Source organism: Panthera pardus, unplaced genomic scaffold (assembly GCF_024362965.1).
Source record: "Panthera pardus isolate Hobbes unplaced genomic scaffold, ASM2436296v1 HiC_scaffold_11, whole genome shotgun sequence".
NCBI classification, from domain to species: Eukaryota; Metazoa; Chordata; class Mammalia; order Carnivora; family Felidae; genus Panthera; species Panthera pardus.
The window spans coordinates 34,403,631-34,427,348 of record NW_026526666.1 but is presented as its reverse complement, the minus strand read 5'-3'; the positions used below and the strand labels follow the sequence as shown (position 1 = coordinate 34,427,348).

The following is a 23,718-nucleotide window of genomic DNA, read 5'->3' as shown; positions in this document are numbered from 1 at the left end:
CTTAATGAAGACTATATATGTTCAAGAAGTTTTAGCATTTCAGAACCAAAAGAGGAACTATATATATATATATATATATATATATATATATATATATATATATATATATGTTTTTAGACAGCCAAACAAGGTAGATTAACACACATTATAAGATATAAAAAATAAATTTTAATTAAATTATTTCTCATTGGAAAATTGTATTCTTTTAAAACACTTCTAGTTAAAATATCTAAAATATTCCCATAATTTAAAAAAATACATTTTAACTTCAGATCAATGTCCATATGCTTGAGCATTTATATTTTATGTTTCAGATAACATAAATCATCACTTGGTGGTAAGACTGTAATATACAATACCTTCCATGTATTTTTAAAGGCCCAAAATGTGGAATTTTGTTAACTATAGATTACTTTTTGGCATTTCCATTTCCCTTATTCTTGAGAATAAAAAAGATATTATAACTATAGTTTTTTAGTATGCTAAATGAATAATCAATTTCAAGAGTAAGCCTTCATGAAAACCTATGAAAAAATTTATTCTGTTAGTAGTCTACAAGAAATAAAGTTATAAATTAGAGGGAAATAAATATGAAATAATTAGAATGAATTTTCAAAACCATATACAAAGACTTGAATTCATTTCAGATAAAAGTGTTTGGTAGTGGTGTATACAGCACTATCAAACTCTCAAGTTTTTATAACTCTGCTATTAAAAAATAATACTTGTTATCCAATCTTAACTCTTACCATTACTTCATTTTAGTCAGTGGCAGTATTGTAAAATCAGCCACAGGATTGTTTTAAAATCTTATTAGACCCTTGGGCATTTTAATTTTGAAGGTTCCACTGTATCACATCATACATGTTTAAAAACTCTACTCCAATTTTACACATAACTTTCTACAGTAAAATTCTGGAGGATTTTTATAATTTTGATTTTGAATTATTTTGCCATGAGTAATTCATTATTTAATAAAAGTAAACCAATTATTATTTGAACACTAACTCTGAAAATCAGAAAGTGCAATGCATTAATACAAAGGAACATATAAGGAAAAGTATAAATATAGTTACCTCACCTGCCTGCCAGGGTAACCACGTGAACCAATATTACCAGTGAATCCTGGAATTCCCTGAAATAAAAAACAAAATAAATAAAACAATACAACAAAACCAAAAGAAGCCCAAGGAAACAAATTTGGCACAATTATAATATTCAAGTTCAGAAAGAATTTTTTTCGCCACAGAAGGACCAAGGATCCTACACATTGTTTATCTGGCTGAAATCACCTACTTGAAATTAAAATGAGCCAAAATGACTAAATAAATGTAAATAAAACGTTAGATTAGGGCTCTAAATGAGACATTGGTTATTAATGATAAATCCAGGATGGAAAATTCCAGCACTACATAAATAAGACACCTATTCTAGAAAGAGTTGGTACATTAATTTCTTTCTTTTATTTTTTTAATAAATGTTTATTTATTTGAGAGAGCACAAGCAAGGGAGGGTAAAGAGAGGGGGAGAGAGAACTGAAGCAGGCTCTGCACTTACAACAATGAGCCTGATGTGGGGCTTGAATTCATGAACCGTGAGAACATGACCTGACCCAAAGTAGATGCTCAACCAACTGAACCACCCAGATGCCCCAAGAGTTGGTACACTTCTTAATAACCAGTGTCTTTTTATATTGTCTCGTGTCTCAATCATTTTCTTACCTCAACATCTTGCATGTTAAGCATGATGTCCTTAATGTCTGAGCATGAGCCCCAGAAGACTAAAAGGGGCAGTGAACTTCAGAACCAATCTCTTCTTCCTTCCTAAGATAAACTTTTTTTTTATAGCAAGTCTGATTAAGAAATGGATATTGAGTGGTAATTACCTCAATCATGATATATCTCTATCTAAAAATTCAAACAGTAACACTGGAATTGTAAATTCATTTAAATTTTTCTTTTTTGTTTTAGAGAGAGAGAGACAGCATGTGCAAGCAGGGGAAAGGGGCAGAGAGAGAGAGATAGAGAGAGAATCTTAAGCAGGCTCCATGCTCAGTGCAGAGCCAACACAGGGCTCAATCCCATGAACCTGATAACATGATCTAAGCTGAAACCAAGAGTCGGATGCTCAACTGATTGAGTCACCCAGGCACCCAAGTAAACTCATTTTTTATTTATTTTTTAAAAAATTATGTATTTGAATTCAAGATAGTTAAAATACCATGTGGCATTGGTTTCAGGAGTGTAACCCAGTGATTCATCATTTACATATAACACCCAGTGCTCATCCCAACAAATGCCCTCCTTAATGCCCAACACCCATTATGGTTTGCCTCCCTCTCCGATTTTATCTTATTCTTTCTTCCTTTATCCTATATTCATTTGTTTTGTTTCTTAAATTCCACATATGAGTTAAATCATATGATGTTTGTCTTCCTCTGACTGACTTATTTCACTTGCTTAGCATAACACACTCCAGTTCCATCTATGTTGTTGCAAATGGCAAGATTTCACTCTTTTTTGACCACTGAGTAATATTTTATTGTGTGTGCGCATATATATATATATATATATATATATATATATATATATACACACACACATACATGAATCTGGATGCAAAAATTCTCAACAAGATACTAGACAATCAAATTCAACAGTACATGAAAAGAATTATTCACCATGATCAAGTGAGATTTATTCCTGGGCTGGAGGGCTAGTTTAATATTTACAAATCAATCAGTGTGATATACCTCATTAATAAAAGAAAGGATAAGAACCATATAATCCTTTCAATAGATGCGGAAAAAGCACTTGACAAAATACAGCATTCTTTCTTGATAAAAACCCTAAAGAAAGTAGGGGTAGAAGGAACATACCTCAACATCATAAAAGGCATATATGAAAGACCCACAGCTAATATCATCCTCAATGGGAAAAAACTGAGACTTTCCCCCTAAGGTCAGGAACATGACAGGGATGTCCACTCTCACCACTGTTGTTCAACATAGTACTGGAAGTCCTAGCCTCAGCAATCAGACAACAAAAAGATATAAAACTTTTACTCTTTGCAGATGACATGATACTCTATGTGGAAAACCTGAAACACTCCACCAAAAAACCGCTAGAACTGATATGTGAATTTAGCAAAGTCGCAGGATATAAAATCAACGTACAGAAATCGGTTGCATTTCTATACACCAATACCGAAGCAGCAGAAAAATAAATCAAGGATTTGATCCCATTTACAATTGCACCAAAAATTGGAAGATACCTAGGAATAAACCAAACCAGAGGTAAAAGATCTGTATGCTGAAAATTATAGAAAGCTTATGAAAGAAATTGAAGACGATGCAAAGAAATGGAAAAACATTCTATTCTCATGGATTGAAAGAGCAAATATTATTAAAATGTCTATAGTACCCAAAGCAACCTACACATTCAATGCAATCCCCATCCAAATAACACCAGCAATCCCTAACAAAATAACACCATAATACTACCCAAAGCAATCTACACATTTAATGCAATCCTTATCCAAATAACACACTAACAAACAAACCTAGTAAATTCATTTTACATTGACAACTTTGTATTTTTTATTTTCAAACAAGGTTTGCTGAAGGCAGGCTGATATATAGAGAATCAAAGGCATAAGAAAGGAAGCTTCTACAGGCCTAGACCATCAAGAGAGAAGAAATATCTACATTTGTTTTTACTTTCATTGATACACTATTTATTCATTCATTCATTAGTTTATTCAGAGTCTAGATCTGTTAAATAATTCTTGAGCCAAGGAAATGCCAGAAGCATACATGTTGAACTGCCTTTACCTAACCTCAAATGGTGACAGCAAAGGTAAATTTCATGGATTACTCATTTATTATGTAAAATTCATTTCCTTCTTATTGTTTTTAAAACAGATAAAAGACACTAGCCCTTTGTCCCTCTGCTCCGAAGCACACAGAAGAGTATTACCTCCAGTTTAAGTAGAAAAATACTATAAAACGCTCCCAAATTTGGAAAATCTATAGAAAGAGAAGAGCAAGGAAAAGACAAATGGAGGATCATAGGTAAAGTTTTGGCCCTCCCATTCTATTAGATATGAAGGCTTCTTATATGTCTTTATCTCCCCTTTCCTCAGAATCTCTCTCAATTTTGTTCTCATTTTTCTCCCTCCTTTCCTCTTCCTCCAACAATTACCATTCATTGAGCACTTTTTATGTGTCAATCACTATGCCAAGCACTTTACATATATCCTACATCTATGAGATAGATGCTATTTTCTCCATCCTCCATTTGGCACAAGATACAGAGAAGTTATGAAAATTGCCCAAGATGCCACAGTGAGTAAGCAGCAGAGCCTGGATATGAACTGAGACAATCTGACAAAAGTTGTGTCATGCACACATACATACATACACATATCATACATACACATATATATGTACATGTACATATAGACATTCATCCATATATATATGGATGTATATATATGTATATATGTATATATGTATATGTATTATACATATATATACACACATCATATACATATGTATATGTATATACATATATATATATACACACACATGGCAATGGACAATTTAACAGAAAGTGAGTGAACAAGTGGATTTCTGAGAATTGCAGAATAAAATTCTTTTTTTTTTTTTTTTTTTTAGTGTTTGTTTATTTTTGAGAGAGACAGAGACAGAATGCAAGTGGGTTAGGAGCAGAGAGAGAGGGAGACACAGAATCTGAAGCAGGCTCCAGGCTCTGAGCTGTCAGCACAGAGCCTGATGCGGGGCTCGAACTCACCAGCCGTGAGATCATGACCTGAGCCGAAGTTAGACACTCAACCGACTGAGCCGCCCAGGTGCCCCTCTTTTTCTTTTGTTTGTTTTTTTTTTTTTTTTGAATCCTTATTTATTTTTGAGAGAGACAGAGAGGCAGCAGAACATGAATGGGGGAGAAGCAGAGAGAGAGGAGACACAGAATCCGAAGCAGGCTCCAGGCTCTAAGCTATCAGCACAGAGCCTGATGCGGGGCTCGAACTCACCAGCTGTGAGATCATGACCTGAGCTGAAGTCTGACACTTAACCGGATAGGCCACCCAGGTGCCCCTGCAGAATAAAATTCTTATCTACATTTGGAGAGATTTAGCCTATGAATTTCCAAAACCATATTTACATACTAAATATTGCCTTCCTACAATATATATAATATTATATTCCTATAATAACATTCATTTAGCATCTATCTCATGCCAGGCACAATTTCAAGTATTTTATATGTAATATCTTATTTAATCTGCCTAGACCCTAGAAAGTAGGTACCATTATTTATTTTACAGATTAAAAAATGAAACATAGAGCATTTGTCACCAGTGGAAAGTCACTCAGACAATAAGTGGGAAGCCAAGATTTGAGTCAGCAAGTCTAATTCCAGAGACCACCATCCCAGGCTGCTTTCCTGGTATAGTGCTAAAGTGCACATAACTTCCAATATTACTCTAAGGAAATTCTAATTTAATTAGGAAATTAAATCTCTAATTACGAGATTTGCTCCAGTCTATTTACAACAGCTTCCTTTATCCCTCATCCAATTCTAAAATACACAGGCCTATATCCAGACATTCACAAAACCTTCTATTTGGTTATGCCAATAGAAAGAAGTGAAACAGATTTAAAAGCCTGCTTTTATTCTGTAGGTCACTGTCTGGCTAAGACCAACCATCATCCCTTTCATTCCTCTCCTAGCCAAATTAGGTAAATTGAGCTCTCTATTAAAAAGCAATCTGTTTTAAGACATAAAGGAAATCTGACTTTGAATGGATTTTCATAGCGGGTATTAAGGCAACATGTAGAGATTTAAGACATTCCAGCTGCAAAGAGAAATACACAAAAGAATTCTGCTGGATGCCTAAATTCTGCTATCCTGGAATAGCAGTAAACAAAGTAAACAAGTAAGCCTTCAGCATAATCCTACATGGCATAAACATGTCTAAGCCAACCACACCCTAAAATCACTGTGACAACCACAGAAGCTCAAATGAAATTCAAAACAAACACTACAACTCAATTCACTATGCACTTAAACGTGTTAAAAACAAAATGTGGCCCACTTAAATCTATAGATTGAATGGAGCAGTTTAGACACAAAGTTGTATCTTTAGACCCTGCAGAAATAAGGAATAGGAAACCTGCCCCAATCCTACTTCTAACTTCAAGCATTAAAAGCAAACACTCTGAGACTATCAGACTTCATCGAGAATCCCAGCACTGCTACCAAGTAGAATTAGTAAAGTAGAATAATAATTTCGGGATCACAGGATTATTGTGTAAAGAAGACAGAACAATGTGTAGAAATATATTTAAAAGTGGGTAAACTGCAATAATTCTTAGTGTTGGTGTGTATTAAATTAGTTAACATGTGGAAATATTCAATAAATAATTATAGTACTAGAAGTTGTAGTTAATAGTAGGTACAGTTCAGTAGCTAATAAAGATTCAATAAATGGCAGTTCCTATTACTAGAGCTTGCACAGATGATACAATTATTTTCCAAATGTTTGTCCACCGATTTGTAGATACTTATAAATTTTCCAGAAGTAAACATCTCCTACCAAATTAGTTATGATCCTCTTAATTTCTACAGTGTTTTCACAGTTAAAATGCAAAAGGGTTTTAATTGTATTTCACAGTTAACACCAATTTTGCCTTTTTTTCTGGAAATAAATAGAATGAAAAGCAATAACTGATTCTAAAATACATTTGCCAACCTTTAAAATTGATTTTAGACGCTTCTAAAACACATACTTCACTCAGAATAATAACCAATATACTAAGAACTAGGTTATAGGGCTATGAGGTTATATAGGTTATATAGTTGTGAGAACACCCATTAGTACTGACGGGTCAATTTTTCACTTACTTGTGAAATAATTAGGTTTTCTTCATTAGAATTCATACATTTGTGCCAAAGCAGTTTTCTAGAAATTTTTTCTTTTCTCCCTGGGGACTAATCCCTCCTGCCTTTCTGATTTTTTCCCCATAAATGTTTTCCAGCCCTTGTTTGATTCAAGAAACTGAGATTACACCTATTACAGGTACATGCATCACTTGTTATATTTAGTAATTAGTAATTAGTAATTTTGAAAAATTGTGCCTCAGGGACTGAACAGAGTGTACTGTAAGGGACACTCTCTGCTGAATCTCCAGTAATGGTGTCCCTCACCTTAGTTAGTTTCTAATTAGTTAGTTTTCATTGCTTTATTCATACTGACCTAGTACACATTGTGTTGAAAACAAAAGAAATGGCTTTATTTTTCTCCCTATGATATATATTGTTTTCTGGTGGGGAAGACAAAGAATTACATGATAAAAACTACAAGGCTCCCAAACTATTTTGGCTTTTAAATATGTGTGTAATGGACAACAGCATATGTGCTATTCTAATTTGGATTTTTATTAAAATTTATTTACATTCCCTCATGCAAGGGTCAGGAAACTAACAGCTATGGACAGGCTTTTGCAAATAGGCAAGCCCCTGAAATTGTATAAAAAATCAAATGTGTGAAAGAAAATATAAAAACAAAAAAATACAAATTAATCAGTTGTGTGTATGCACATGTGCAGGTACATGCATATGCATGAATATGTGTGTTTTCTGGGGAAAGAGCTCATAGCACTTATGACATTCTCAGAGGGGCTTTTGAACCTCAAAAGTTTAAGAACTAGTTGCTCAGTTGGCTAAGCATCCAAGTTCGGCTCAGGTCATGACCTCATGGTTCATGGGTTCACTCTGCAGAGCCTGCTTGGGATTCTCTCTCTCTCCCTCTCTCTCTCCCTCTCTCTCTGCCCCTTCTCCACTTGTGCTTTCTCTCTCTCAAAATAAACAAACTTAAAAAATTTTTATTCATTTATTAAAAAAATTTTTTATTAGTTTTCTTTATTTTTGAGAGGCAGAGAGACAGAGAGAGAGAGAGAGAGACAGAGCACGAGTGGGGGAGGGGGAGGGAGAGAGGGAAACAGAATCCGAAACAGGCTCCAGGCTCTGAGCTGTCAGCACAGAGCCCGATGCGGGGCCCCAACTCATGGACCATGAGATCATGACCTGAGCTGAAGTCAGATGCTCAACCGACTGAGCCACCCAGGTGCCCCTTAAAAATTTTTTTTTTTTAAGTTTAAGAACTGCTGTGCTGGAATATGTTAGGCAGATAGTTAAAGTCAATCAGGGGTTTGGGAAAAACAAAAACAAAACTATAACGTGATTAATTTAAAAAGTTTGTCCTTCACTAAAAATTGAAAATAATTGAGAAGAAAATCTTAAATAAGTGGGGAAAAAGAATCTCTCAAGGAGTCTCTAATGTGTGTCTTTTTTACTGTAGAAGATATAAGTTTTACGAAGTACTTACTGGTTCACCTCGGAGACCTGGGAGCCCCGGATGGCCTTTGAGACCCTGCAATGGTAAAGGTGAAAACATGTTATGAACAGTAAATTCGTACAAGCAAAAAAATTAAACAAAGGTGCCAAGTTGGTTCCCCCCCCAATTTTTGGTTTTCTCATAAATGAATGTTAATTCTTACTAATTTATTACTTACTAATCTTCAATTTGAGCGTTATTTGAATTATTTGTTACTATCAACTGAAATGGTACCATAGTGTTGAAAAAAGAATACAGAACAGCATCTTTTATATAAAGCTGGTATCCAGCAATGGATCTGCTAAATCTTACTGATGCTTTTTAACAGTTGGTTTTAGTTTATTAATGCTGAAGCAAAATGCTCTCAGACAAAATCTATTTGTAATTATTGAAAAACTGGACCACATCCAGGCAGTTTCTCTAATCCAAATCATTGTAATCACACTCCATGAATGAGCTAAGACAAATCAAAGAGGCCACTCACAGGTCCTATGACAAAAGGGACTTTATTGAGCTAACAAATCAGTAACAAAAAAATTTTCCATATACTATAACCAAAATCAAGTATTTAATCTCCATTATTAATACCCAAAGATATAAAATAGATAATATCCTTTTTCTTCTAGAAAGATCTGTGAGCAAAATAAGGCTAAAAGAAGGGACAGGAAGAAAGAAACATTCTCATCGATATGCACAAACCTTAATTATAGATCACCAAGATAGATCAACCAAAGAAATTAAATATTTCATAAATCATGGCATTATTAAAGTTACTCATTTACCTACAGCATCTAATATACCCAATCTTTTAGCTCAAGTTTGCTCTGAGTTTACATTTTTTTAAGATAGTTAAAGATCAGCCTAATTACAAAATATGAGATATATTGTTCTCAGTCGTCCAAATGTCACCTGAGATTCCACAAATAAAAATATCGTCAAAGCTAAGTCACTTTTTTTGAGAGAGAAAGTTGGGGCAGAAGATGAAGAGAGAGAGAGAGAGAGAGAGAAAGAGAGAGAGAGAATCCCAAGTAGGTTCCATGCTCAGCGCAGAGCCCAATACAGGACTTGATCCCACAACCCTGGGATCATGACCTGAGCTGAACTCAAGAGTCAGAAGATCAACTAACTGAGCCACCCAGGTGCTCCTCTTCACTTTTTATAATAGGACATAAAAAATGTCCTCAGCAGTAACAAGGTGGTGGTGGCTCCCTACGATGAGACAGCAGCTCTAGGAAGGTGGGAGCTAAGCAGCTCCTGAGAAAGTGTCAGGAAGGTGAGTAACGAACGAGAAGCCAAGGTAAGAGGCACATAGGTAGAGAAACCTCTGCCATAGGCTTATCTCTTTTACCTTTTTTGAAAAAGTATGTGTTTATTTATTTACTTATTTATTTTTATTTCTGTGAATGCTTGAGTCTAACTACATGCTTCCCTTTCTTTGGCTACCACCTGTTTTTCTGGCCAGAGATTCCTCCCTCCCCTAGCCCATGATGAAAAAAGTATAACTTCTTTAATTTACATTTCCTGAAGCAGTTTATAACAGTGAACTAGGCATGTTAAACATGGTATCTTCTGTATGTACAATTTCCTTTGAAGGGATTGTTTCTCATCCAGAGACTCTAATAAAGGGGCAGCAACAGTCATGATCTTTTCTTCATGAACTCACTCCTGCTCATCTCAGCCACAGGAAACAACACTTGATCTAAAGGAGGCCAATACAAAGTCTGGCCAGAAGGCAATGAAGTCACTCGGAATAAAGAGTTTTGCCTAACTAGGAACAAGCTGGGTCAGTCAAATTCTTTTTTTAATTAACTGAAACTATTTTTTAAAAAGGAAAGAAAGAAAAATTCAGGTACTAAGCAGTAGGGGGCTGAAGCGGGAAAGATTCTCAAAGGTTAAGGGGAATTGAGACGTTACAAGAAAGCCAAAGTATAAACACAGAATTTAGAATAAGCAGAAACTATGTTAAGAAAGTTGTTCTCAGAGATAACACAAAAGGGCATATGTGGGAAGAACAGAGAGTAGCAGTACTAGAAAAGTACAGTAAAAGATCCACAGACTAAGGCAGCTACACCACTCAGAGCTGCTTTGAATCAGTGCTTGTCTCCATAAGACCAAGTTACATTACAGCACCTATTTTCAGATTCCGTGGGTCCCTGCTTCCCTTAATACTACAGACAGGACTGAAAGAATTTTCTCTTCCTTGAGATAGCCTAACTCTCCATTCTTTGCAACCAGAAGAGCCTGAGTTAAACAAAATGTTCTGGTTGTCTTTTCACTGCTAACAATAATAAAGAACAGACCAAGTAGGCTGAGTTCTAGTTCCAGTTTTGCCACTAACTAGCTACATCATGAGCTTTGAAGTCTATATTTGTAAAAATGATGGCAGTGAGTAAAATTATTTAAAATTTCCTTTTATAGCTAGCATTCTGTGATTACTTGGATCTGTAAGAAAGCCACTGCTTTTTTTTTTTTAATTTAGCTTCATTGAATGAAAAACAAAGGCATATTTATTAGTTAATTTGGCCATCCAGGCATAGGAAGAATTTAAGTAAGACTGATGTATATATCAGAGAAAAAGCAGATTTAAGCATAAGATCTAAATCAAAGATGAGGACTCTGAGATATGTAAATGGAAAAGAATGGGTCAGGTCAGAGGCTTTTATAGTCTAGTAAAAGATAATTGTAAATCAGATTTGAGTGGAGGAATAAGAGACAGTGTAGAGCTCCTTATAGAGTTTAAACTGAAGTTCCTTACCTATTCTATTCAGTGTGGTATCCCCAGTGCCTAGAATAGTGCCTGGCTCATAGGAAGTGCTCATTAATTACTCAATGAAGGGACTTGGATGGATGAATGAATGAATTGATGGAAAGACGTGAATGGATTTGAGAGTAACCTGAGTACAAATTAGATTCTAAGTATCTAATATGACATCTCAATTCTCTTAATATTAAAACAAATTGTAGAAAGGCCTCCTTCTATTCCCTATATTGGTGACTATATTCCTTATTTATATTCTACTTAAACACTAGTCTGTAAAGTTTTAAAAAGCAAAGGGAATAAATTCCTGGGAAAAATGCCTACATTCAAATTTTGACATAGCTCCAATCTAGGGACCTAACATTTTATTTTAAAAAATAGCTTATAGTATACTCTTTTGAAAATATTATTTGAGTCACTGTTTTCTAACTCACATAGGAAGAATAACAAAAAAGTCCAGTAAATAACAACATACAATTTTTCTTGGATGAATATATTGAAAAAAAAAAAAAAAACAAAACAACAATGTGAACACAGTCGTTAAGGAATGCCAATAGGAAAATTTACAAACTCTGTTTTAAAATAGATTAAAGACCCATTATAATAAATCATAGAATTGTCTAAATATTTGTTGTGACAGAAAGCTGCCTTACCAAGAATTACAATAACAAATGGGACTTAGGATCTAATTTTAACAGAGACTTTCATGTTAATACTTACTTTAACAAAAATTTGACCCCTAACAAATATGTTGTCAATAGGTAACCACACATGACCAAAGAGAGAGAGGGAGGGAGGGAGGGAGAAAGAGAGAAAGAGAGATAGGGGAAGGGGGGAGATACAATTAAAGAATTAAAACCATAAATATTGAGATGGGAAAGAAAGAAATTTCAAGTAGATACTGAACTTTGCCCAAGTAATTAAAATTTTGGATGCATATATAAAATGTTTATCCATAAGACAGTTGGTGGTACCACTTATATACAGGCCATCCTCACTGGACATATGGTACTACAGGCCCATAAAACTGACCATCCAAGCTGAAACCATGCAAAGCAATATAAATAATGGGAAAAATTACAAATGTTCTGTGACTTTTAAAAATATTTGTCAAAATGTTAAAAATTCTGACAGTTAAAATTGTGTAGGGAAATGAAAAAATGTTCAACTAATATTTGGTGCAACATAATTTAAAAGATTAAAAACATTAAGAACTAAAAGTATTTCTTTGAAACAATTTATAAAGAGTAGTTTGAATAGTGCTTGCCTTCTTGTATAAATTACCATACTGAGCAAGCATATTTTCTGTGCTTTGGCAAATTATCACACTCCTTTCTAACTCTGGATCAACTTTGAACATTTTATCCTTAGTACTTTCAATGCCATGAAATAGTTCCAAAAGTTCTTCTAATGTGAAGGGTGTTTTGCTGGTGTTACTCTTCTGGGACATCTCTCTCCTATTCATCACAACCCTTTCCTCATTTATGTCCAAAAGTTAACCTTCCCTGTGTTCCTCTGGCTGCATTATCTAGGGTCTCTCAACTGGGAGCAGGGTTCTAGGGTCAGCTATTTTTTCTATAATTCCATTTATGTTCAGTTCTAATTTTAAGTCCTGTGTTACCATGATTCCTTTATTTTGTTGTCATCTTTGCTGGTCAGTTACCTCTTTTGATTATCCATTTGTATAACATATCACATAGGTTTATCACTGAGAGACAAGGAAGCAACATACTACATACTTTGCTGTCTGCATGAATTGAATGACAGATGCACAGTGAACAATCACCAACTGACTGGATGAAATGATGTGACTGGTCATTGATCTTGATGCATAGCTGTTATTTACGTAGTTTTCGTAGTTTATGTTGTTTTGTAGACTGAAGAGACTATAGCAGAGTTTGTACTTTATGCAATTAACCGCAGTTAATAATTGTGGTTAATAACTGTGGTAAGTGAAGTTTGAACCATGTTGTTGGGAGACTGGTGTTATTTTCATTAAACATAGTAACTGAAATTTGTGCATATTTGAACCATCCAAAGTGAGGAATGCCTGTATATATATATTAAGAAAAATTCTCAATGACCTTATGATAAAATCTCCATGTTGTCAACTTTATATATTATTAGTGTTCTCCTTTTAACAGTCTTTTTCCCTCACTAGATGGAAAAGACACATATTCACTCAGATAAGGACTTTTCTCCTATGGCATAAGACCACTTCTGTATTGTCACCTTACCTTTCTATCTGGGGCCTCCTTCTATAGACTTTAGGTTTCAGGAAAGTAGAAGCATTCCCCTCCAGAGCCCACAGAAGTGCCAAAGAAACTGGAGAGTAGATGATTTGCCTTTGGCACTCCCCTTCTTTTTTTTTTTTTTTTTTTTTAATTTTTTTAATTTTTTTTTTTTAACGTTTATTTATTTTTGAGACAGGGAGAGACAGAGCATGAACAGGGGAGGGTCAGAGAGAGGGAGACACAGAATATGAAGCAGGCTCCAGGCTCCGAGCTGTCAGCACAGAGCCCGACGCGGGGCTCGAACTCACGGACCGTGAGATCATGACCTGAGCCGAAGTCGGCCGCCCAACCGACTGAGCCACCCAGGCGCCCCAGCACTCCCCTTCTTAAAACCCATCAGGTAGTTCTCTATTACATGATAAATTAATAGACGTGAGTGATACGTGATGTAAGTTCCTTTATAAGTTTGCCCCTGAATAGCCCTCAAGCCTTATCTCCTGACACCTCCTGTCTCACACTTCATAACCCAGGAACAAGGAACTGCTCTTTGCCTGTGAGCCTCTGTTTCTGCCATCCTCTCTGTGTAGCTAGCATACATGTCCACTAACTACCATATCCTCAGCATAACGGCTGCTCATCCTCAAGATGCAGGTCAGATGTTGCCTCCTTCCCTGTTCCCTAAACACTCTCCCACTGCCCTCAACTACATCCTACAATAACCTTTTCATATCTTCATTATTGCCCTTGTCATGGCATAATACACTTTTGTAATTTACTTTAGTGTGTTTCCTTTCTTTAGACCATAAGCTACTGGAAGACAGGGACTATACCTTATTTACATAATACTGGTTTTCTGAGTGAACTGCAGGGCAAAAGGATGTGACTAAAACAAATGTAGCATTTGAGAGAGTTACTGACAGATTTTATCTCTGGAAGGAAGCTGCTCTTTTGTTTGAAGCAACCTCCCTGGATCTTTTGCTTCTGTCTAGTCTCGGGAAGTTAAGATGAAGGTGGGATGACCATGTATATAATCGTGTGAAAGGCAACACCACTGAGAGATCAGTAAACAGGTTAACTGGTTCTACTCAGCCTACCTAAAATGGGATGAAATCCTGATAAGAGGCCTCAGGGAAAATAAGACAGGAAGAGACACTGATTTGGGAAGCAGAGAAGCAGATATAAATATATTCATGTTTTGGCCAAAATAACCAGAGAAAAGCATGGCAAAATTGAGAAACAGTGATAATATGACCATAAAAAAAGATGAAAATCAATAGCTATGAGAATGGCAGCACTTCTTGGGGCAAGGCAATAAATAAGAACAAGAAGAGAATAAGAAGTTTAATTTTTTTAAAAAACAAATAAATTGAAGGAGGATCCCAGATAACTGGAGAGCTTGAGGGGACTCACATTACAGGATTAAACACCACACAAACCTCTCTATTCTACCCGCTTCCCCTTCTTCCTGGAACATACCTCCCTCACGCACACAACACACTTGTGCCAACCTTTGTCCCAACCTCCTCACAATACTGACCCACTAACCTCCTTTAATCAGTACCCGGTTTCCACTGTGGCCCCATCCACCCTAGTAATAGTCCTTCTCAACTAGTTCTCAGAGAAAAAGAATATGATAAACTAATTTTCAGAATGGTGTTATATGACAGATAACAGCTTTTTCTGAGAATGCAGATTTTTTTTTTTTTTAATTTCTGGAAACCGAAATACTTTTAGCCAAATGAACTCACCCTTAATGTTAAAACGTCAATCACAAGAGCCAGACTGAGGAAAATATCTTTGGACACAAGGAACTTTCCAAGTCCCGCAAATTACACCACTCTGGTAACCACTGGCTTGCCTGTGGGGGAGTTCAGTACTGCACTGCTTTGGTCCCAGTGTCCCCTACCATTAGTGGGAACGGAGGATTGCAGAGAAAGGAGATGGCAAGAGTGGAGACAGCACAGACCTTATGCACAGCCTTTGCATTAGACGTCCAGTACAATACTTGGACTGGGAACCAACCCAAAGCACAATGTAGCTTTGCTGATTTTTACAAGGATAGTGGGCAAGGGAGAAAATAATCTATAGAGTCAACTGTGGAGCAGCAGAACTCTACTTATTTCTCTCTCCAGGCACAGATTTTTTATGCCAATCCTGATTTTTTATTGTCATTCTCATGGACATTCAGCATTATTGTAGCTCCTTAGTACTGTCCTTGCTTTAAATAGGTTATGAAAAGCTGTCTAGTTTTTGAGTGACTAATAAATCACAATGCATTCCACTTGATGCTTCACTTCTTTTTTCCTTTCCAACTTTGTAAAGATATTTACTGTGTTCCTCATATGTAATGGAAAACTTTTTAAGTAATTGAAATAATTCCATCAAAACACAATTAAGAATTTGCACTGATTTACAATTATCACTAAAAAACCATAATTAGTATTTTTGATATTCAGAAAAATACTGCCAAACACGGTTCATAAAAATCTGTATTAAAATGTGTGTTCATATTTCACCATTGCTGTGAGCTATATGCCTTTATGCTAAGATGTGCTTAACTGCTCCCATCTGGTTCATCCTCTCGATCCTACAAAAAGTGTTCCAATTGAAATCACTGTCAAAGTTCTTACAATTTTAAATAGCAGACTTCCAATATTAATATAGCAACTGATTGCTATATTAAAAAACAATTTTAAATCCATCTGGAGTCCAAACTCAGAATTATGACTCTTGTCTTCCATCCAACACAGCATACACTCTGGATCCAACTTATCTGCCTTTTGGCACAAATTTAGACACTGAGTGGGAAGTAAAAACATACTTTAGTTCCTAGGAAAATAAAAATTACATGAAGATGGCTAAGTTGAGGCAATGTAACCAGTCAATTTGGGGAAACACATTGCTTGTTAAGATGTTGATACCGGTTAAAAAAAAATTGGGAGGAGAGAGATAAAAAAAGAAAAAGAAAGAAGCAAACTAAAAAATCTACTGAAAGGTGGAAAAAGACAGCAATGCTGCTAATTTATTCACTTTGTTATTTCTCTCAATATTACTTATGTTCAGAATGTTTTTAACAGCAACCTTCTGTTTATTAATCTCAACAGTTTTCATGAGCTGTTGAGTGTTCTCAACACAACTTTCTTGCAGCCATTTTCAAAATTACTTGAGTACGACTTATATTAGAAGAATTTTAATATTTCCAGATACTTTCAGAGAAAAGGAATAATGAAGTCATTATTATCTGTCATCCAAAACTATATCTGTTCCCTTGGCTTTCATGAAAAGCAAAATTTTACTTCCTCTTGCACACATGCCAGGGACAGTCAGCAGTACTGAAATACACATCCTACAAATACTGATTTAACAAACTAATTAATTAATGGGGAAGCAGTATTTGAAGCTATTAAGAGCAGTCATGTGTCAAACAGGCCTGGATTTGAGTCCTAACTCAGCCAATTAATCGTAGTGTGGTCTTGGGTAAGTGATTTAACCCTTTTATACTTCAATTAACTTATTTATGACATAGTGAACATACTGTCTGGCTTAATGAGTTTTTTTTTTGTTTGTTGGTTTGTTTACTTTGGAGAGAGAGCTCAGGAGAGGGGCAGAGGGAGAAAGAGAGAGAATCTTAAGCAGGCTTCATGCTCAGTGCAGAGACTGACGTGGGGCTCCATCTCATGACCATGAGATCATAACCTGAGCCAAAATCACGAGTCAGATGCTTAACCAACTAGCCACACAGGCACCCCTCAATGAGTTGTTTTTAAAATGAAAAGAAATAGGGCTCAGCAGAGTGACTGGGATATGGCACATAATATATCAGTAGTAACAGTTATAATGATAGTTTATAAAATAGTTTAAAGATAAAAGGATGTAATAAACTTTATATTAAACAAAACCCAAATACTTTGTTCATCTCTCATGATATGCAAAGAATACTTAAAAGCACAGTTGATCCTGTAGCAGTAAGTTTTATCTCTCCATCCGGCCATAATTCTGAGTGACCATGAACAATTCCCTTAACCTCTCTGGGCTTACCTTAGATTTCTCACTTACAAAGTGAATAATTTAAGTTCTTACCTGGACCTTAAGAATTCACCTAGCACTAACATCACGGGTGGAATTGCAAGGATGAAAGAAACAGGAGTCCCAGGTTAGAGCTAACACGAGCTACTTTTCTAGGTTGTCCTAGCATGGATCCAGTTTGCAAGAAAGTAACCTAGAGTGACCTAGGTGGTTCAAAACATGAACCAAAACTAGTAAATTCCATAAAAGCAGCTCATAATTAACTGAGCATTTTATCCACTAATTGGTCTTGCCCTTCTCCCTTCTATACAGGCCCCAGGAACAGTCTATCAAGCTCATTTTGAATATACTTCTACTGTATATTCATATTAAAACAAGACATGCACATAGTGTGATAGAAACTTGTCCCAAGCCTGATATGTGAAGAATCAATTTAGGTTTAGATTGAATCCTTATGTCCTTTCCCTAGCAATACTTGCTTTTTTTTTTTTTAATTTGTATATAGTTTCTATTAATAGCCACACTCAAAAATTCTCAGAAAAACTACAAAATCATCTCAAATGTTTTAACACTTTTCTTTTTTTTTCTTTTTTAATTTTTTTTTAACATTTATTTATTTTTGGGACAGAGAGAGACAGCATGAACGGGGGAGGGCCAGAGAGAGAGTAAGACACAGAATCGGAAGCAGGCTCCAGGCTCTGAGCCATCAGCACAGAGCCCGGTGCGGGGCTCGAACTCACGGACCACGAGATCGAGATCATGACCCGAGCTGAAGTCGGACGCCTAACCGACTGAGCCACCCAGGCGCCCCTGTTTTAACACTTTTCTAAACTACTGTCAAATCATAGTGAACCATGAATATTTCATTTTTCAGAAATAAATTTATTTTTTTTAATGTTTGTTTATTTTTGAGAGAGACAGAGACAGAGAGACAGAGGGTGGGCAGGGGAGGGGCAGAGAGAGATGGAGACACAGAATCGGAAGCTGGCTCCAGCCTCCCACCTGTCAGCACAAAGCCTGACGTGGGGTTCGAACTCACGAACCCATGAGATCATGACGTGAGCCATACTCAGATGCTTCACTAACTGAGCCACCCAGCACCACTGTTTCTAATATTTTCAACAAAACTTTCTCTAGAGAAAATTCAGCTACCACAGCTATCTGACCACTGGCTTCTATATGATCAGCTTTAACCAAAAAAAAGGCAGATTTTAAAAGTTTAAAAAATCATATAAGAGGAAAGGAAGTCTCTGAAAGATAATCTGTAGCCCAGTTTGTTTAAAATAATGCTGTATTTCACTTTACTAGACCTATACAGATCAAAAAGAATATATTAATCTTAAGATTTTAAAATGCTGGTAAGCCAAGACATATATAATATATGCACAGGTCTTTGAAAGCCAGTATCTTCTGCTTTAAGTAAGCACAATTCCAAAGTTAAAATGATAATGTGGTATAATGGTTACAATCAACTTTTTAAAATTTGTCTCTATAGATATTTCTATGCATAGTCCTCTACACAATAACCACTCCAATATTACTTAGAGTTCCCTTTCCTGGACTAATTAATTTCCCAAACCACAGGCATCATTTAACTTCAGAAAGTAATGATTCGGTTTTTCGTCATATGTAGTATCATTCTTTAGGGTGAAATATTGTATATTTAATATCAAATAAAATAATTAAAATAATTTCCATAATATGAGATCTTTGATGCTATTCGTCAGTACAGTTTCTTCAGAGGTATATTTAGTGGTTAGAGGTACACTGAGTGGCATTAATTGAACAGGTTTGTGACTATATATCAAGACCAATTCTGTTAGAAATGATCACTCTCCAGTCTCTGTCTCCATGGGAGCAACTACAATCAAAGAAGATTTTAAGTACTGATCAGATTTTTAAGTACTGATTTTTAAGTACTGATCAGATTAAGTACTGATCAGATTTTAAGTACTGTTTCAGATGAAAATTAGTTTGAAGGCCATAAAAATAATGGTAGTGTGGGCATGGGAGGGAAAATACTCCATGAGATCAAAATCTTTTTCATCATTTTAAAATTCAGCTCTTTAGCAGGAGTTATAAGGGAAAGCAAACAAGGTTATATTTACGAAACCAGATAAACAGCTGATGGTTAATATTTGTTAGGGCTTGCAATTTGTCTGACACTTTATTGCATGGATTCTCTCACTTCTCGTTCCCAATGACTACCTATAAAGTGGGTAGTATTATCCTCACATTTTACAAATGAGGGAACTGAAACATAGAGAGATTAAATACCCTACCCAAAGTCATTGGGACCTAGAAAATGGCAGATGGGATTTGAATCAAGTAACCAGAGCCCAAAAACCACTTCCAACCAAAATGTCCCAAGAGAAAGGTTATAAGACATACAGAGACATCGACACAGCTCATTATTATATGTATTTAGATATCCATATCAAGTCAAATACTGCTCTTCAATATTTTGGGGCCTTTAATACTTAGATATTTTGTATCTTCCTTTTCCCTGTAGAAAGTCAACAACTCAGTGTTTGGGTGAAAAAGAAAAATAAGCTGAACGTATAGAGGAGCAGCTGTATTAGATTCAGCTGTATTAGATTCCTTTTCAACTCAGAAAAATATGTGTTGCCAAATACATATCGCTATTGTTTTTTACCTGCTATTCCCAATCCTCACTTCTGCCCTACTCTTCAGGCCTCATATGTATGTGTGTGTGTGTGTGTGTGTGTGTGTGTGTGTGTGTGTGTGTGTGTGTATACACACACGTGTGTATATATTTGTGTGTGTGTGTGTATATATATATATATACATATCATGGCAGTGATTAATATTTCTTAATGCAATGAGAACCCTTTAAAAAAAGTCAAAAGTATTACCTATAACCAAGTATACCTCACTTTGAACAAATAAAAGTTAAAAAATGATTTCAAACTTTCGGAAGTAGGTTATTGCCCTTTTATAAAAAAGAAGAAGAAAAGAAAAGCTTCAACATTCTGTCGGTGACTTTGACTTATCCCTGCATGTGAATTTTGTTCCCTTCATTAACTGAAGGGTTTTAGTTTTCATAGGGCATTGCCTTTTGTGGGCAACACTCTCCTGGATTAGGAGAGCATCCTAATTCTTTTTGCTGAGAAAAGGAATTTAAAACATTGACTTTGGGCTCCACTTCAAAATGAGATTTTAAGACTTGAAGAGCTCCCAGACCCAGATGACAAGGATTATGTCAAAGTAAAACTACATCTTACCTTATCACCTTGCATACCAGGGGGGCCCATTAATCCAGAAAGGCCTTGACTGCCCTAAGAACAAAACACAAAGAGAGGTTTAATGTTATGAATGGGAATTGAAAATTAGAATTCCCTTGCTGCAGGATTTCATCTCCATCATCAAAATCTTATTGCATTCATTCCTGATCTTTGCAAGTAGGCTTAAGTTCAGGGCCTTTTTGAGATTTTTTCTGAGGCTCCCCACATTTCTCTCTTCCCATGCTGAATACCTGCACCTTACTTCCTACTCCATGCCTCTGCCCCCTTTTTTTCTGATATTCTTTTCTCTAGGAATGCCCTCACTCCCTAAATTCCTGTCATTCCAAGATTCACTGTGTTTTAAAAATCTAAAGTTTACTAAAAAAAATCTATAAGTGGGGCACCTGAGTGGCTCAGTTGGTTAAGCTACAGACACCTGCTCAGGTCATGATCTCAGGGTTTGTGAGTTCGAGCCCCGCATCAGGCTCTCTGCTGTTGGTGCGGCACCTACTTCAGATCCTCTGTTCACCTCTCTGCCCTTCTTCCCCTTTGCTCCCTCTCTCTCAAAAATGAATAAACATGAAAAAATAGTTCTATGAGCATGCTCTGTGGCAGCTGTGGAGGGCTCAGGCTGGCATCTGGTGGGATTTCCATGAGGAGCCTCCAGGCAGGGCTGTGGCGAGCAGGGCTGGGCTCACATGGCACAGCAGAGAAAGGGACACTTTTGCTTCCGGGGCTGTGCTGGTGTTGCCTGCTGTACCACTGGGAAGTAACTGCTGAGAAAACTTATTGGGAGGATGTGTGTTTGGCTCCCGCAGATGGGACTTCACCTATTAGGGCCGTCCATTCTCCTGATTCCCCAACTTTGATGAGGGCCTGCAAGCCCATCTTGGGGTGGGAGGGAGAAAGTATACTGATGTGAGGGGGAAGGAGTATCTGGTGGGCAGAAGTGACAGTGAGAGACAAAGAGGAAGCTGTGTGAATTGGGTTGGAAAAAACATGTCAGAAAGGAATGAGAAAGGGGCACCGGGGTGGGTCAGTTGGCTAAGTGACCACCTCTTGATTTCCGCTCAGGTCATGATCTCACAGTAGTGGGACTGAGCCTCTCTCCCCTCCAGTTGAGCCCTGTGCTGGCGGGTGCAGGTATGAGTGTGGAGACTGCTGGGGATTCTCTGTCTCTCCCTCTCTACCCTTCCGCTGCTCATGCATGCGTGTGTGCTCTCTCTTTCAAAATAAATAAACTTAAAAAAAAAAAAAAAGAAGAGGAAAAGAAAAAGGAATGGTAACAATCTTGAGACACTTTGCTCCAAATGCAGTTTTACTTTCCTTCCTCTCTTTCTTTCTGCTGCAGCAAATATATTATGCATGAAAAAACAATGTTGTGAAAGAAAAAAGAGTACTTAAGTAATAATCCTAAGTAAACTAAGTGACTGTGTTCTGTTTAATATTTAGTGCACTATGTACTCTAATGTGTCATCAAGTTAAACAATCAGAAGAGGAAAGAATGTTTCTAATGATTACCAATTGAATACCTTTCCATTTGTACTAATTTCATTTTAATACCTCTTCTTGACATTTTATTAGGATGGCTTCCATTTGTGATGGGGTGAAAGTTTATACAGGTAATATGTATGTATATATATATATATATATATATATATATATATATATATACACACACACACACACACACACACATATATATATATATGTATATACATATATTTTACAATTAATAGAGGGAAAAGAAAGCTGCACTAGGAAACAGGTTATTGGAGGCTTGTCTCCTTCTACTAGCTCTAATCGTGGGTGGATCACTTTACTTCTTTTAAAAGTTCCTCCATCTGGGGCACCTGGGTGGCTCAGTCAGTTGAGCGTCCAACTTCAGTTCAGGTCATGATCTCACAGCTTGTGAGTTCGAGCCCCTCATGGGGCTCTGTGCAGACAGCTTGGAGCCTGGAGCATGCTTCGGATTCTGTGTCTCCCTCTCTCTCTGCCCCTAACCCACTCGCATTCTGTCTCTGTATCTCTCAAAAATAAATAAACATTAAAAAACATTAACAAAAAAATAAAAGTTCCTCCATCTGAAAAATGAGAATATCTCACTTGCCTTATGGAAAAGGAAAATTACCACCCCTTAAGAGTTAAGGTCCCAAAAGGGCTTAAACACTTCAATTAAATGCTCTATGAGAGATGTTCTTTAGTGAATGTTCTATGCTGAAAGACCAGCCCCTGCATTTCTTTCGTTGTTATGTCTCTGACCATATATTTATTATAAAAATGGCTAAGTGATTAAAACCAAAACACTATTGTTATCCACCCCCTCAACTCTCACCTTTTAATGTTTATATATGTATTCATAATATATGTATATAACTAATATCCTGCCTCCTCAGTATATGTGAACCCAATTTAATATAAATATAATGTTTAATAAATGTTTTTAAATTTTGCCATTTTAGAAATACATCTTTCAATTTTAAAAGGTATATTTCACTTAAAGCTCAATGGCAACATATCATTAAATCCTGTATCTTACTACATTTCTCCCATCTAGCAATAACCACAATTAGTAAATGAGTAATTCAAAAAGTGAAAAAAGACTGACATACTTCTAAGACTCAATTCTAATGCTGAACCATCCTATATTTCATACAGAAACTGTATACATACTGAACCACCCTATATTTTGGACAGGGAAGCCATGAGTAAAGATAAAACCAAGCATTTGATATAAATGGGAATGCTTAATTTGGGGAGGGTTATTTAAAGCAGACATCATAACGGAATGGAACTCTAATTTCTAAATTTTAAGTAAGAAATCAAATGTCCTATATTTAGATATTTTAAAAGATGGCATTTTGTTTCTCAGACTGCAGGATTTTCTTCCTTGCAATAAGTAAGGGACCAATGAAAATATGTTTCTAATAATAAATTTCAATTCTTTTTCTAAAATATTTATATTCAGAGAACTCAGTTCCATCACAGGAATAAAATTCTCAAAATTCTAGATTAAATTTTTTTTTTTTGAGGA

General features: G+C 36.0%; 1 protein-coding gene across 5 annotated transcripts in view; it reads right to left on the bottom strand.

Annotated features, from left to right (window-relative positions):
- Positions 1–23,718, bottom strand: part of COL24A1 (collagen type XXIV alpha 1 chain) — a 413,859-nt gene that overhangs the window by 329,241 nt on the left and 60,900 nt on the right. For all 5 annotated transcript variants that reach the window (XM_019414025.2, XM_019414026.2, XM_019414023.2 and 2 more), the window contains 3 exons: positions 20,685–20,738; positions 8,413–8,457; positions 1,082–1,135 (listed from right to left, as the gene is read on the bottom strand). In XM_019414025.2, coding sequence (XP_019269570.2) covers positions 1,082–1,135; positions 8,413–8,457; positions 20,685–20,738 — 153 coding nt within the window. The remainder of the gene's footprint in view (positions 1–1,081; positions 1,136–8,412; positions 8,458–20,684; positions 20,739–23,718) is intronic.